At 44.3% G+C, this 16,559-nt stretch overlaps 6 protein-coding genes across 6 annotated transcripts; 4 read left to right on the top strand and 2 right to left on the bottom strand.

Annotated features, from left to right (window-relative positions):
• Nucleotides 1-1,598: 1,598 nt before the first annotated feature.
• On the bottom strand, nucleotides 1,599-2,319 carry EAE97_001742 (uncharacterized protein; the record flags this gene model as incomplete). The annotated part of the gene is made up of 2 exons (XM_038872253.1): nucleotides 1,599-2,244; nucleotides 2,294-2,319. The coding sequence occupies 2 exons, from the start codon at nucleotides 2,317-2,319 to the stop codon at nucleotides 1,599-1,601; spliced, it is 672 nt and encodes a 223-aa protein (XP_038736811.1).
• A 374-nt stretch (nucleotides 2,320-2,693) lies between these two features.
• Nucleotides 2,694-5,051, top strand: EAE97_001741 (uncharacterized protein; the record flags this gene model as incomplete). The annotated part of the gene is made up of 2 exons (XM_038872252.1): nucleotides 2,694-2,782; nucleotides 2,846-5,051. The coding sequence occupies 2 exons, from the start codon at nucleotides 2,694-2,696 to the stop codon at nucleotides 5,049-5,051; spliced, it is 2,295 nt and encodes a 764-aa protein (XP_038736810.1).
• A 1,041-nt stretch (nucleotides 5,052-6,092) lies between these two features.
• EAE97_001740 (uncharacterized protein) lies at nucleotides 6,093-6,659 on the top strand (the record flags this gene model as incomplete). Its single annotated transcript, XM_038872251.1, has 1 exon — nucleotides 6,093-6,659. One exon carries the CDS (start codon nucleotides 6,093-6,095, stop codon nucleotides 6,657-6,659), a length of 567 nt encoding a protein of 188 aa, XP_038736809.1.
• Nucleotides 6,660-7,192: 533 nt separating this feature from the next.
• On the top strand, nucleotides 7,193-11,253 carry EAE97_001739 (uncharacterized protein; the record flags this gene model as incomplete). Its single annotated transcript, XM_038872250.1, has 3 exons — nucleotides 7,193-7,219; nucleotides 7,282-7,566; nucleotides 7,654-11,253. 3 exons carry the CDS (start codon nucleotides 7,193-7,195, stop codon nucleotides 11,251-11,253), a joined length of 3,912 nt encoding a protein of 1,303 aa, XP_038736808.1.
• A 294-nt stretch (nucleotides 11,254-11,547) lies between these two features.
• On the bottom strand, nucleotides 11,548-12,682 carry EAE97_001738 (uncharacterized protein; the record flags this gene model as incomplete). The annotated part of the gene is made up of 3 exons (XM_038872249.1): nucleotides 11,548-12,317; nucleotides 12,365-12,446; nucleotides 12,497-12,682. 3 exons carry the CDS (start codon nucleotides 12,680-12,682, stop codon nucleotides 11,548-11,550), a joined length of 1,038 nt encoding a protein of 345 aa, XP_038736807.1.
• Nucleotides 12,683-13,594: 912 nt separating this feature from the next.
• On the top strand, nucleotides 13,595-15,699 carry EAE97_001737 (uncharacterized protein; the record flags this gene model as incomplete). The annotated part of the gene is made up of 4 exons (XM_038872248.1): nucleotides 13,595-13,926; nucleotides 14,001-14,115; nucleotides 14,165-14,547; nucleotides 14,745-15,699. 4 exons carry the CDS (start codon nucleotides 13,595-13,597, stop codon nucleotides 15,697-15,699), a joined length of 1,785 nt encoding a protein of 594 aa, XP_038736806.1.
• Between the last annotated feature and the right edge of the window lie 860 nt (nucleotides 15,700-16,559).

Below are 16,559 nucleotides of genomic sequence, written 5' to 3'. Positions count from 1 at the left end.
GTGGAGCTTTGAAGACCTTGCCCTAGTGTCTTTATCGAAAAACATTGAATATCGATTCGTAGAATTGATCTCGGAATTACTTGATATGAAGCCCCCCTGTTGCCCCTGATTTTTGATATAGTGGAAGAGCAGGGTGTGGAAGTGGAAATTCATCCTAAGAATGGTACGCGCCTTTGGTGTGTCGTGCTGATTGGACGAATGTTTGAGATGTTTTTGACGCTCTCGATCTCGAATACCTACCGCCCTAACAACATGAAGAAGAGATGAAATATACCTATGAGATGAACCTTCGAGTTATCTTTAGCAAAAGAATCCATTTACCTTTTCTGGTTCCAGAGTGGCAATTGAATTGCCAGCGATGTTTGTGATGACTGTGATGCCTGCACATGCAATCAATAATATTGGTTCATATATTGCTCGTGATTTGACGCCCTAAGTCGCCCTACTTGCCCTGCCTGCCCTGCTCACTACCAACTCACTTATGCATGTCATGCCATGCTGGAAAAACTCTCAGCCACAAGATGTATCGTCAATCTGTGATTGGTCACCCAATGTTGGTGGGAAAGATCAAAACTTTGGACTCATATTACCTGAAACTTCAGTAGCTTGCTCGGATTCTTCGTGGTCGTGCTGAAAGGAGGTAAAATTTCGGAGTCTTGAGTCTGCCCTTCGCACAAAATCTTGGGGTCCAAGAAGCTCGGTTGGAAAAATCTTTCGGTCCGCCAGTCACGTGTTAATGTGGAAAATTCAATGAACATGTCTACTATCAAGTTTGCCGTATGCTCAACTTCAATTTCAAGCCACAATGGCAAACTCTCAACGAAAAAAACGGCAACAGCGAAAAATCAGTATTATTTCCAAAATCATTCTTTAATTCGATAATCATTTTTTAATTTTTTTAATTGAATTATATGATTTAGAGGCTTATTATTTATAATATGTTTTTGATTTATAGATTTTGTTTTATCTTTTCGAATTGTTGTTCAAATTTGAAATAATGATAATTTGAAAAATCTCGATTTTGATGGGTTTGGTGTGCCGTTTTTTTCGTCCAGAGTGTGAATGGGCACCTACCGGTACCTCCAGCTACTTGTAACCTTGGACAAGTGTCAGAAGAAGGTGGATAATTCTCACGTGATTATACAGGAATTGGTTTGACTCCGCGAATGTTGATGTATCTAACTAAGGAGCGATCAAGGAAATTAAAAACAAGTGCGAAAACGACTAACTATGCAAAACCTCTTCCTCAAATCAAAGTGTAAGAAAAAAAATGAAATCAAGTAAGCGTTGCACCCCCCGCCTCCGCCGCCCCGGTCAGTAGCTCTTTCCAAAAACCAAAAAATGAACATTCTCGACAACATCAACCCAGATTGCAAAAAAATGCCATATCAAGTCAATCGAAATGAAAATCAAGGAAGAAAAGTCCTCCAGAATCTCGCTATTGGGCTGACAGCTGTCGCCATAACCCCACAAAAGGGAATCTTGCTGAGTTACATTACAACTCTAAGTGGTGAATACGTCGAGCATGATCCATCATCTTGTCACGACGATAAAATTCCCTGCCACATCCGGGTTCGGGGCAAGAATACTCTGGAGCTTCATGCTTCTTCATGTGACGCTTGCAAGTCACTTTGACGTCCAAAAGTCTTACCACAACCAATGAAGTTGCAAGCAAAACGAGGGGCGAGGGCGACATGGTTCGCGAAGGATCCAATGAGGAGAGCTGGAGGCGTAGCTTGTTGCCCAATAAGAGCAATGTTTGTATCAACCTCTCCGGAAATAAAGTCTTGTTCCGTACTTGTGTTCGGTGCCGACACGAGAAAATCCGTTTCCTGGCCGTGTAAATTGATGGCCGCATCGATTCCATCCCAAAGACCCTGAATATACCTATCATCACTAGAGGTCGTATTCTCCTCGAATGGTGTAAAATTCTGGAAGTTCATGAACGGATCCAAGAAAGCGGTTGCTGTGTCGCCTGTTGAATTGTAATTCCAACTCGGAACATTTGCGTGGTTGAACTCGGTAGGAAGTAACGCTGTCTGGTCGGCTCTCGCATTGTCGTTCCAATTAACATTGCCGAAAGTGTCGAACTCGTCGCAAAGTACATTTTCGGTCGGATATGCGAAGCAAAGACGACTTGCAGCGGAAATAATCAAAGGAGCTCCAAAATCACCAATAGAGACCTCGCCAGGGCTGGGTTCGAGTTGGACCCCAAAATGTCTTCTCTGTCCACTTTTCGCAGCGCTGGGGGAGGCATACTTGCGTTAGTTTGAAAAAAAAAACTGAAACTTACGGCTTCATGTTGGGCTTGGCCGACATATTTGCGTAGTACTGCAGGTAGGCTTCGGGCGACCAATAAAATGATAGGGCGATGTAGGGCGGTATGATGGGGCGAGCAGAACACGCTGCACTAGAATTCTGAGATCTGATTGGTTGAAAATTCGACATAATTCAAAAATTCACAGAGGGGAACAACCTTCTATAAGTATTTCGTCGGTAGGAAAGGTAGATCTTACCACACTACAGACTCAACTTCCACCCACCGAGTTCGTGCATACAATCCCGGTAATTTTTACATTCACCCCGAGCGCATGCTCTTAGCCTTTGCGCCTCTTTTATTATTATTTCTATGATCTGTGATTGTCGAACCAGAAATCAGGTCCTTCCTCTTTTGCGTGTTCGGTGACGTTACGATGGCATCTGGGACCGCCAGTTTTCGGGCTCCAGGCATGTTTGGGTGCGAATTCTGTCCAAAAGCCCTGCCTACCAAAGGGTCTTTGAAGTGAGATCATGCTCTCCATCTTCTCTATAGTAAGAACTTCATGTAGCTGATTACCGGGTCTAGTCGTCATCGTAACACTCACATACGACCATACAAGTGTGATATTTGCCAAAGTGGTTTTGCTTTGCGCAGCGATTTACGACGCCACGAAGGCAAGCATGGAAGTGTGGATCCACAATACATGTGCAAGTGGCCTAAATGTGACTTCAGAGGATCCGCGCGGAAAGACAATCTGCTGAGGCATATGAAAAAAATGCATTCAGAGGTAGTACCCACTGATGAAGAAGACACTTGCAATGCCACTCTCTTACGAGATGCTTACGATGAAGCGGTTGAAAATAGGAAGGAATCTGAGAAAAGTCTCACTATTCTGAGGCTCGTGCAAGATGGAAATATTACTTCGCTCGAGTTGCTACTACACGAAGGGGGTAATGTTATGGAGACCACTGACACCGGAAAAACCGCACTGCACATAGCTGCCTTTAATGGCCATTTGAAAATTGTCGAACTCCTTCTCAACATGAATATTGAGCATAACGCTAAGGACTCGGATGGAAGATCTGCTCTTCATGAGGCCGCTAGAGGTGGAAATTCTCAAATCTTCCGAGAGCTCATCGCTGCCGGACTGGACCTATTTGATAGAAACAACAATGGTGAAGATCCATTGTGTGAAGCGTGCCGTAACGGGCATCGAGATCTCGTGCAAGAAATACTCGGAATGGAAACGCAGCCCTGGTCAAGAAATGACTCGATATTATCTCTTTCTCCGTTGACCTTGTATTCAATATATAACCATAATATTGATGATGGCAAAGCCGACCGTCTGAGAAGAGGCATCAAACTGGCAATTGAAAATGGACACCGTGCTATAACCGAGGCTATTCTATTCCAGTACTTGGACAGCAACCGGACATTTTTGGAATATGCTCTTAAGAAAGCTGCAAGTTTGGGAGATTATCAGCTTGTCGTCTCAATCCTCCAGCGAAAGGATCGATTAAGGCTGCGGGTCTGTTTCCGCGCACTTAGGCTTGCTGCTGTACACAGAGATAGCCCCATCATGGACACATTGTTTGAGGAGGCAATCCGACCCAAAATCGGAGCTGATATGAAAGAACTCCATATCCTGCTTCTACGGGTGGCTGCTTGTGACAATGATGATATAGTTCGTTTTCTCATTGAAAAGGGGGCAAATTTAAATTACCAATCTGGTAGACATCGGTTTACACCTCTACACATAGCTTCTAGCCATGGCAAATTGACAATCGTTGCTACGCTACTCGAAGCGGGGGCTCACGTGGACCTTAGTAGTTACAAGGGTACAGCGCTTTCCATGGCCATAGTCCGAGGAAATAAAGAAGTTTCTGCTTTATTGGTTGAAGCTGGAGCTGACATCAATGTTTCCGTCAAGTATGGAGGTACAATTCTTCAAGAGGCTACTCGGAGAGGATATAAGGAATTTATTGAATTGTTGATCGAAAAAGGAGCGGAGATCAATGCTCCTGGTAGTCATCGTTCTGGGACAGCACTTCAAGAGGCTGTTAAGAAAGGAGATAAGGAAATAATTGAATCGTTGATTGAAAGGGGAGCTGAGATCAATGCTCCCAGTAGTCAATATGCTGGGACAGCACTTCAAGAGGCTGTTAAGAAAGGAGATAAGGAATTAATCGAATTGTTGATCGAAAAGGGAGCGGAGATCAATGCTCCCGCTAATAATGGTTCTAGCACAGCACTTCAAGAGGCTATTAAGAGAGAACATAAGGAAATTATTGAATCTTTTATCGAAAAAAAGGCCAAGGTCAACGCTCCCGCTAATTATCATTCTGGTACAGCACTTCAAGAGGCTGTTAGGAGAGGGAGTGAATCGATCATTGCACAGTTGATTCAACATGGTGCTGATGTCAACGCCCCAGAAAACCCAGGATCACCATGGGACCCTAATCCTGGGGTTGCAATCCAAGAAGCTGTGAAACATGGGGATCAAACAATTGTGGATATGCTACTACTTGCTGGAGCCGATGCCAATACCCCAGCTAACAAAAATCGTGGCACGCCTTTACAGGAAGCTGTAAGAAATGACAACGAGTATACGGTAAAACAGTTGATCGACCTCGGTGTTGATGTTAATGCTTCGGCTGTTGATTCATCGAATCACTCTTGGAGGAGCAATTGCAATCCGGAAATTGCAATTCGGGAAGCTGTAAAGAAGGGAAACCAGAAGATCCTGGAGATGCTCACTCGAGCTGGCGCCGTCGACCCTAAGAAAAGTTGAATTGGCATGGTAGTCAAAGCGAGCACTTCTTGTCAATCCATGCTCCAGATCAAAGATTTGTATTGTCCAGGTTATGTCTGGTAAGCAAAGTATGATTTAGCAATGCTGTTAGGTCTCTCAAGCTCTAGTTTTTTTATTGATATCTGCATATATATGACAGATCATTACTCACGGAAGAAAATTCTTCGCACATTTTCGATGAGTGTTAGCAATATATCACTGGTGACTACCTATTTTTCTAACAATGTGAGAGCGAGTGGTGGCAGAACGGGACTTGCTTAATACACAGAGTGACCTTTTTGGTACATACCTAGGAATACAATTGAAACAGCTGAACAAGGACTTTATGATTGTTTCTTGGTCCAATAAGTCTCATCCGTTTCAGATCAGCCATCTCAAATATAAATAGTCAAATGGTATAAGAATTCAATTTACCGATTAAATTCCATGATAAAAAGGTTGGTACGTTGATTCAGTTCCAATGCTTAAACTGAATCAGTATACCACCAAGAAAAGTTCACTTTTCCACATCAGCTATCTTCAATATTCCAGAATCCTTCTATGAACTTCTTTCATCTCAAACAAGATCGAGCCAACTCACCTTTAGCTCTTTATCCCAGTTACACCAATGCCTCTTTGGCGGTAGCACTTCATTTCGCTTTTCTTTGTTCGCCATTATTTGTCTCAGCCAGGATTCTCTTCCTTGACTACACATGTGATAGATTCCCAGCAAAATACGACAAGATAACACTCTTTCATTATCAACCTAAAGTTTTTTCAAAACCGCTTTGGGACAGGAAACTGTGCTAGAAGCTCATACACGCGACGATTGATTGAGAAAAGTCAAAGACGGAGATTTAAGCTGACTAGTCAGAAATTGCAAAGCCTTTGTACTCTTCGCTGGCTTCTTTGTTAGAACTTGAGCTCACAAAGAGGATTCTGAGTAGGAGTGACAGATCATTGGTGTACAGGGCTTTCGTGGATAGTTCGACGGTTTAGGTACGTTATACTTCTATGCGTTGGGTGGTTTGTATCATCAGAATGGTTGATATGAGCCTCACTCAGGTTAATTCAAGCCTGCATCAATCCGACAGTCATGCGTACTATTCACCTTCCACTCTAACTCTTCCCAGAAATCAAATGGAGCCACCAAACGCCATATCAACGCTTCCCAGCAAAGAACACCCCATCCCACAACCTCCAGGAACAACTTACGGCTGCATACCCTCTCGCCACCAACAAGAATCCGCAGCCGCTCGACGTGCCAGAGAATCACTCAAAATAAACAACCAAATCTTCAAAGGGTACATCAACACCGAACTCATACGATGTTGTGCTCTCCTCGCGACTTCCGAGTACGAACGAGCGCTAGGTCACGTGGAGAATGCTTCGTTTCTTGCAGAGGAACAGAATTTTTTCTATGAGATTAGTAAATGTTATTTGTATCGGGGATTGTGTTTTATGGGAATGAAGCGGTGGAAGGAGGCGAGGGTTGTGTTGGTAAGGGGGGTTAATGTTAGGGGATGGGGTGGGAAGGTGGAGGGGTTGATGAGGGAGGCTCAGATCAGGATTGATGAGGAGAGGAGGGGGAGGAAAGTGGGTGCTTGAGGAGGGATAGAGGCGAATCTTGTTGCGAGTTTGTGAGTTTGTGGCTAGGGCTAGGGCGGAATTATGATACCACTGTACATAATATAACGTTCTTCTGTGATATACATTCATTGTGCACAGCTTACTGGGCACTGTAGAGATTCATTTGACATTGAAATCTAAGAATGTAATAGTGCAAGACCTCAAGCGAGGCTCGAAGCGGAAGTGCATTAGGAACTCTACGCCTATTGTTCTGTTGCTTCAGCAGTTACAGCGTGTTTTCTTTCAATAAGATTCTAATTGAATTGACAGACTAGCGACATTTCTTTGTGATTTGTGATTGAGACTACCGAAAATAATTATTTGTGCCGGATGCGTTAAAAACAATGAATCGAGTTTTCCATAAAGAGCATTCTATATATTGATTCATAATTTAGATTCATGATATATTTCTATACTCGACATCAACTACAAGTTTGGATATACTGGCCCGTGAGAAACCTAGCTGACCTTACTGTACCAATTCAAGAAAGTAGCTATTGAACTTTGTCACAATGGCGGCGGTGCCACCACCAGGTGACGTAAGTATTACCCCATACTTATCCCACAACTTTCAAAGACCTATCTGATTGATTTGATTCAGGATGATAAGTGGGCTCCGGGATTTGAGTTGCCCATCCCGTCCGCAGAGGGAGCAGATAAAAAATATGAAGATAAAACCGTGCCCACGAAGAAAGCAGAGACCATACGAGGTACGGCCACTGTCAATCAACCTGGGCCAGACTTGGCTGAGAGACCTGAACAAGAAACCACGGCCGAATACTTTGAAAGCTGGGCTGAGGCGGAGAGGATGATGAGAGCCGATTTGGAAAAGGGGAAATTCACAGCAGAGCAAGTCGATGAGATTAGGAGATTGATGGAGGCTGGTGTAAGTTCAAGTGTTATTCTATTTCAAGCAATACCTTAGGATCCCGGTGGAATATGGATATAGAACCAGTACTGATTGCATCAATAGGCTATAAAAATGAAATTGCCATATAAAAAAGCACCTGGAGAAATGACAATAGCGCAATGGGAAGAGAAGGCCGCAAAGCTCGAGGATGAACTCAAGAACAAGGGAGAAGAAGGCGACAAGTACGTGGCTCAATTGATGGCACTCCAAGACCAGTTAAGGAAGTCGGAGGTCGCAAATCTGGAGATGGAAACCCGCAATGCAAAACTCGACAAGGAAAGGAAAGAGGCTATGGCTAAAATCGATAAAGCCGCACAAGAAAAGCGCGACAAAAAGGATCAAGAGAACAAAGATAAGGAGGATGCGAGGTGGAAAGCAGAAGCTGAAAAGCATGCACAGGCCTTGCGTGAGAAAGACAAGAAATTTCAAGCACTCAAAAAAGAAGTCGATGCCTTGTCTAAACGCATAGACACCGGACAAGAACAGCACGGCAAAAAGGATCAAGAGGACAAAGCTAAGGAGGCTGAGAAGAGGAAAGCAGAAGCTGAAAAACATGCAAAGGCTTTGCGTGAGAAAGATGACAAAATTCGGGTATTTGAACGCAACCTCGATGCCTTGTCTAAACGCGCAGAGGCCGAGAAAAAAGAAAGAGAAAAGGCTGCCGCCAAAGAAAAAGAAAAAGACAAGAGGGTCGAAATTCTGCAAATACAGGCTCTCGAAAAGGACGAGAAGATCAAGAAGTTGGAGAAAGACTTGGAAGAAGAGAAACATAAGAATGACTTGGAAGAGGCCGGATATCACGGGGATGATGAACTTGAAGCCATAATCAAGCGTTTAGAACATGAGAAAGAACAACTCAAGAGGGAAACTGCTAAATTGAAAGATGTGATCAGCGGCTTCAAAAAGCAGGTTCGGGCATTGGAGAGCTCACAAGCGAGATTCCTAGATGCTGCTATAAATGAAGAGCAGAGAGGAAAAGAGAGAGATGATCTGGAAGTTAATGTTGTCGAGTTGAAACGACGGGTCGAGCAATATATAGACGAAGAAAAAATACAAATCGAAAGAGAGCGCGTTTTGAAACTCGATAGGCAAACTCTCGGTGCTCAAGTTGTTCGGAAACAAGAAGAAATCACGCAATTGAATGAGGAACTCAAACAATCTAAGGAGAGAATCACTGCGTGTGAGAGTACTATACACACCTTACAAAAAGCAGTCGACGACTCATCTGGAACACTGGGCCGGGAATTTGTAGTCTTGGAAGAGGAAATCAAGAAACTAGGAAACAAAGTGAAAGAACGAGACGTCAGAATTTCTCAACAGCAGACAGAAATTGGAGCCCAGAAGACGAAGATTGGAGAGCAGGCATTGAAAATTAGGATTGGGACCCCGGGTGCAAGCCATGGAGAATTGGCTCTGCAGAACCAGGCCATATTTAAGGAGAATACGGAGCTCAAGAAAAAGCTGGAAGACATGGAAAAGAATCAAGGTGCAGGGGACACAGAAGAACTCAGGAGGCAATTAGAAGCTAGTCAAAGACAGCTAGAAGCTAGTCAAAAGGAATACGCCGTTGTTCAAGAACGCGTAGAGAAGTTATTGCAGGAGCTCGAAGAGGTCCGAAAGACAAAATTCGGCGACGGAGCAAATGCGAGCGAGATTGAACGTCTAAAGCAAGAAGTTAAGAAGGCTGCTGAAGACATTCAAAAGTTGACGCATGATACAAGGAAAGCTGTAGGTGAGATCAATCGACTGAAGAAAGAGAACGCGGCAGGTACCACAACGCTTCAAACTATTACGAAAGAGTTGAGCAAAGCCACGAGTGAGATCAGTCGCTTGAATGATGAGAAAGAGGAAGCTACTGAAATGATTCGTCATCTGAAAGAGGAGAACGAAGCACACCAGTTCGAGATCGGTCGTTTGAGGAGCCTGCGACCAAAAGTACAGGTTCATGCAAGCCAGAAAGAATTGGAGTATAACAAAATCAAGGTTGGTCATTACCAAGAGAAGGAATACCAATGGCGAATTGAAAAAGACGAACTCGAGGCTCAAGCTGAAGAGCATGAGAGGCAAATTCAGGAGTTAATTACGATAACGAAACAAAGTGAAGATATCGTCAGTGAAATGACAGTGGAGCAGACGGAGCTTCAAAAAATCGTGGAACAACTTAAGCTCGAACTGGCAGCAGCACCCGCGAAGCCAGTTGACGATGCTGGGGGTGTGGGTGAAGCACCTGCCGATGCTGCCGAACGTGAACGGGTTCATGCTGAGAAGATCAAAGAACTTACGGACCAGAATAGCGCACTCTCCAAACAAGTCGATGCGCTCAAGGGAGAAATTGAGAAGATACGAAAGGGCCTTACTGGAGCCCACACGGATGCAGAAAAGGAAAAGAATCAACTCAGCCAACAACAAGCACAAGCCAGTGCTCAGGCTATTCATATGCTGATGGGATTCATGATTCTTCAACGAGCCTTGAATGGTAAGGTCAATGGTGATATGGATAGAGTGTTGGCAGCAGTGGATCAAGCTAGAGTTCAGGCTGAAGCAGTCGGTGATGAGAAGTTGATTGTAGAAGTATCGTACTTGGCCGCTATTGCTGTATACTATGAAGGTGATACGCCTAAAGCTCTCGAAAGTTTCAATGCCGTCAAGGATTCCAAGGATTGGGATGATGCGAGGAAAGATCTCGTGAAAAAATGGATTGCACAATGTGAGAAGGGGGCTGATTGCCCAAAGGGAAGGAGCGGGTATAGAGAAGCTCTAGGACTCGGACCTGTGCCACCATCTTTCCGCGCTCCTCCGAAAGCTCCAAAAGATGATGATGACGAAGAAGCAAAGAAAGCAAGGGAAGAGGCTAAGAAAGCAAGAAAGGAAGCAAAGAAGGCAAAGAAGGTAGCGAAGAGGGCGGCGAAAAAATTCAAGACAGGGACGAAACCAAGAAGAGCTTCGGCGCCTAGAAGTCGTGGTATACATAGGCCCGATTTATACGTCGGTATCTTATCGCCGAGACAACAACAAATTTGGGATACTATTGATTTTAGTGATTTCGATTACAATCACTTAACTCCCGAGCAGCAATCTCTATTCTCGTTTTTCCCAATCGATTCTGAGCCAGAAAGCCCTCGACGACCAGTAGTCCACCGAGGCGCCGGACCTTCCAGTGAGCGTCCACCTACACCAGCTCGCCGACCAGTAGCCCATCGAGGCGCCGGACCTTCCAGTGAGCTTTCACCCCTGCCAACTCCCCGTGCACACTTCGGGCTCCCACCACTACCACCTAGTGGTTCTGATTCTGGTGAAGGAGCACCACCACCACCTCCTCCTCCACCTCCCGGTCCTCCAAGGCCGCCAGGAAAGAACAAACCTCCAAGACCAGCTTCAAGTGCCGCTTCCTCTGCCGCCTCGGCTCAAGCTGCCCAAGGGGCTCAAGAAGAGCAACCCAGTCGCATGAGTCGGCCTACCACAGATGCAGCCCTGCATATCCAGTACCTTGTTGCTCAACTGGCTGAAAGTGGAAGACGTATCAGAGAACTCGAACCTGCAGGCGCCACCGTAGAAACTTTGACAGGTCGAGTGCAAAGGAGAGATAAACAGATCGAAGACTTAAAACTTTTTTCTGAGCAGGTACTTGCTGAAAATATAGCGTTGAAAGGTGATGCTCAGTAGTGCCGGTACAGAATCGTACCAGACGGGGGGTTGATATGGCTTTAGTTTTCTTTTCTTTCCAAGAAGTAGGTATACCTCAATGGAAATGGTGGATTGTAATTGTTCTGTACATTTAATGATTATATAGTTTACTTGGAGGCATGCTAATACTTTAAACACACTTGTGAGTATTTCTATTGCCATAACTTGCTATGAAGTATTGAAAAAATTATGTATAATTATCATTTATCTGAAATCTATGCGTACATTATTACAACAGCTGAGTATGATCATAAACCGTGGGCATGCCACCCCTCAAAAAGTATAAATGCTTGAAAACGGGACATTCCATACCCAACTTGCAATAACCATAGCCCCCAAGCTCATAGTCAATGCCATAAGAAAATTGACCTCATTATTATCAAGGATGTTTAAGTATCCGTTCTCAATGATTCGACTTGGATGGCCAGGCTTGAGACTGGACTTAAGTGGAGTATTGGAAGCATCGGACAGGGTAGTCTTTTCCTGGTGCAGACCGATAGGATCATTCGCAACGACTAGTACGCGTTTTCCACCTTGTCCCTCGACGATACGTCCAGTCCTTGTGTCTACAACGCTCATTTGGAACCAACCGCCTAAGAAGCTATCCACCACACTACCAAGAGCTCCCCATATGGTTAACGCATAGGTAAATCGTTGTCGCTGTAAGAAGGACCATCCATTTCCCGCAAATTCCTGCGTGCTACAGAATGGTACCAGAGCCATCGAAACAGTAACTATAATGAGAGAACCTAGCAGGCCTGCCACGAGACCCCACACTGTAACACCTCCGTTTGTTCCTGGTGGTACCTTTCGCAGAGTCGGGGATGTAATAAGTCGTGGATAGGCTGAAGATAGGATTCCAAGTTCCGAGCTAAAGGTATCTGCCGCAACAGCTGCATAATTTGCTATTATTCCCACTACAAGGAGATCACCACCCCATGTATAGCATGCGTCGTTAGACGATTCTGGCTCGTTTCCTCGTTTATGAAGTTGATATGCGTGCATAAGAGTCAGGACAGAGGCAACGGCAGAATTCGAAATAACTACACACGTTAGTTTCAGCATTAGAATGGAAGAGGTAATTTCATACCTTGCATATGAGTACGAGCTCCTTCACCACCAGCAGACCCAGTAGATTGCACCGTTAGCTTAGCCTTGACATCGTGTTTGACCTATATTCATCAGAATGGTAGATGGATGAGGTTACAAAGAAGTAACGAACCTTGGTAACTCTTGTGCCAATGAGATAGAATATGATCAAGAGCGCAAAGGGTAAATTCCATGGATGTAGAGCGTGTGCGCCAGCAGTGAGAACAGCTGCAACAATACCTGCTGGAGTTAAACTTTTGTGCGATCCAGCTCTATATACCATAGCTAGAGTGACCGGAATAGCGATAGCCGCCTTCATAGTGACTTCAACTATAAATTAATCCTTACTAAAGACTATTGGAAGAACTCGAGTGAGTGACAGGCAGGAAGATGCTGCTTTGGAATGTCGAATGTCAAAATTGTGAAGAACAATGAGTGCGATGTTGATATTGTGGCTGTTCGTGGGGAGCCAATCAACAATGTCATCATGGCTCGTATACTACAGTATCAGATTGGCTGACACATTTTCAGACAACACGATTAACTAATCAGTAAGAAAAGCATCGATAGAAGGTTCAATTGTAGATAGATTTTGCAATTGTCATATTTTAATATACGAACCCATTTCCTTTTTTTTGGTCAATGTCCATTCTCCATACAACAACAACAAATTTGTTGAGTCCATATAACATGATGAGACGATGTACTTCGTAAAAACATTATGGGACACACGGGATCGGTAACCTTGAAAGGTTTCTCCGTGATATGTGACTTCCGTCTCCCGATGGCCAGTCCGGCTGCAAGTTTTCATTTGTCAAAGGCATAATAAGCTCTCTACAAACGAATCTCTTTCACAATTTCTTATCTTCTTCCCACCCTTGCTCTTAAAGTATAAACCACGAACTTACACCGACGTTCTTTATCTAAAGTGAATCGGCAACGTCCGACCACTTCACCGGTGATGGAGTGGAGGATATATGACGATATTTAATGGTTATGCCCAGCAGAAATGATCTGCTACCCATGTCTTGGCTTGCATGAGTGCTGAGATGGAGATATGCAGGTGTATCTGCAACTCCAAAGGTGGGTGGTATTTCCCCTCTTGATGGGAGAGTATACGCATCCCTTATCGGTATAGCTGATAGTCGTCAGTACATAATGTTTCTCATTCTCTGAGTTTTGCTTTCTCTTTTCTTGCATTTCTTCCTGCTCTCTCAATTTTACCAGCACCATGGTGCTCATCAAAGCATTGGTCACAGCGACTACATTGATTGCCTCGACAATTGGCAGTCCAAGTCCGAAGTACCCGAAGCCTGTCTCTAATATCACCGACTTTGTTGAGACCCAGCTGTTAGAGGACCCTTCTCCATATGACTTCCCTATTCTTCAAAATGGCAGTCTAGCGGACAGTGGTCAATTTCCTATGCCGTTATGCAATGGATTTAAGTTAGAGGAAGCTTCAATTGACCAATTGCAATCGGCCTTGTCAAATGGGACATTGACTTCAGTGCAAATCGTTATGTGTTATCTGGAGAGGATTTACCAAACAGACGAATATATCAGGTGGGTAACATGTGCATCAATCTCAAGCGTCATGCTCCATGCTCCACGCCCCCAAGGATTGACAATATCGATAGAACTGTAATGCAAATCAATCCTGAATTCATTCAGATAGCTTCTGCGCTCGACCATGAACGTAAATTAGGTAAAATTCGCGGACCATTACATGGCATACCATTTCTAGTGAAAGATGTGAGTATCAAGCAACAGATCCTTTCGTAACCCTACTAACAGGTGCCAGAATATTGCTACCAAAGACAAATTAGAAACTACTGCTGGTTCTTGGATGTTGCTTGGTTCCATCGTTCCTCGTGATGCTCATGTCGTGAAACGGCTTCGCGAATCCGGGGCCATTCTAATGGGACATAGCACTCTCAGTGAATGGGCTGATATGCGCTCGAACTCATATTCTGAAGGTTATTCGGCCCGCGGTGGTCAGTGTCGATCACCATACAATCTAACTACCACTCCTGGAGGAAGCTCATCGGGCAGTGCTTCGGCTGTTGGCGCAAATCTTATTACCTTTGCACTTGGTACCGAGACTGATGGAAGCGTAATCAATCCCGCCGAGCGAAATGGTGTGGTCGGTTTCAAACCAACCGTTGGACTTACTTCGCGTGATGGGTAAGTTTTATCTGCTATCAGGGTTGTTTAATAGTTCCACAGCCCGATAATGAGAGTTTCTTGATCTGAGAGCCTGTTTTGAACGTTCAACATGGGCAAATCACAAGATCGTTCTCAAGCCAGACTGCACTTCCGACTATTAAATACTCTTACTACACTATCTTCATAACCGTTTATGATACTGACAGTTTTATTAGTGTCATTCCTGAATCTCATAATCAAGATACCGTCGGATGCTTCGCTAAATCTGTCCGAGATGCTACCTACTGCCTTGACGGAATCTACGGTCCCGACACCCGTGACAACTACACGCTTGTGCAAGATGCGCCAGCCGGTGGCTACTCTCAATATCTTAGCAACAAAACTGCTCTCCAGGGTGCTGTTTTTGGGCTGCCCTGGCTCAGCTTTTGGAAATTTGCCGATTCGGATCAACAAGCCCAACTCCTTAATCTTGTTTTCGAGATAGAAGCCGCTGGTGCTACGATCATTAATGGCACTGAACTACCTTACTGGCAGACCATTATCTCTCAAGATGGCTGGGACTGGGACTATGGCACTACTCGTGGATATCCCAACGAATCCGAGTACACATATGTAGCAGTTGACTTCTACAACGATATTGTAAAATATCTCGCAGATCTCAACAATACAGATATTCGCACCGTTGAAGATATTGTTCAGTACAATATCGATAACGTTGGATCCGAAGGTGGTCTTCCAGGCGTTCATCCTGCCTTTAAATCTGGACAAGATGGGTTCTTAGCTTCTCTCGCTACTGGCGGTGTCATGAACGAAACATATTGGGAAGCCCTCAATTTCTGTCATCGCACTACCCGTGAAGATGGAATAGATGCAGCCCTTTATAACAACGGTACTCAACTCACCGCACTACTGGTACCGCCCGATGTGGGTCAAACTTACCAAATTGCAGCCCAAGCAGGGTATCCAATGGTTACTTTACCAGCAGGCGTGAGTCCATTGGACGGAATGCCATTTGGGTTGGCATTAATGGGGACTGCTTGGAGCGAGGCAAGTTTGGTTAAGTATGCGAGTGCGATCGAGGATCTACAGCAGAGTTTAGTGGGCTTTCAACAAAAGAGGACGAGTCCGTTGTGGTATGATTATAGAGCTAAAAATGTTCCTATTATATAGAGGATATTAGTAGCTGAGACAAATGCTATTTAATGATTATTTATGAATTCATGAATTTAAATCAGTCCTTTGGAACTCCCACCATTTCCTTGCTTTCGAGTTTCTTGAAAGTCAAACGGCATATCGAAAACCACTCTCTTCCAAAGATGTCTATCAATTGTTATTTCAACCATACCTCCTGCAGATAGCAAGTGTAGAATTTCCAATTTTCTATTTTGCATTATGAGCTATATTGCTAAAATCAATGGAAGATTTTTGGTGACATTGTAGTGTCATCAATATGAAAGCCAAGCGGTAGTGGCTGGGCGGCTGGGGAGCATGTTGGCCGAAATGCCAGATTATTTTAAACTGTCAAAATAGCGATATGACTACGTACCGGGCAACTAAAATGTGGACTCAGGTTCGATTGGAAAGTATAGTCCTCTTGAGAGATTTTGCGTGTAGATCTATAGTTGAGATATCTACGTGGGTCACCAGACAATGGAACGGATTGGTATTTAGATGAAAATGTATCCTCTCAATTGAACTCTTACTACTTGATCCGTTGGTTTCCTAAGCTTCCTAATAAGCTTACCCGCGCCTTTAAAGTGATACCATCTCTCCGCTTTCGCAGTTCGGCCCCTATTGCTCGACCCAATTCCAAACAACTTATTGACTACTTCAATCTCAAACAATCACCTCTTCAAAACGTACGGCCGCGTTAATTGCCACGCAACCCTGGTCCAGATATTCTTGCATCGATATTGAACTAGCCAGCCAGAGGTCTATTCCTCCGCTACCTAGGTAGGTATCTTTGCTCATATCAACAGTGAATGCAGACGAAATGAGTAAACGATAGGGATTGGCTCTTAATTCACGAA

This window comes from Botrytis byssoidea (genome assembly GCF_014898295.1).
Source record: "Botrytis byssoidea strain MUCL 94 chromosome Unknown BBYS_003, whole genome shotgun sequence".
NCBI classification, from domain to species: domain Eukaryota; kingdom Fungi; phylum Ascomycota; class Leotiomycetes; order Helotiales; family Sclerotiniaceae; genus Botrytis; species Botrytis byssoidea.
This window is presented reverse-complemented; position numbering and strand designations above follow the sequence as displayed.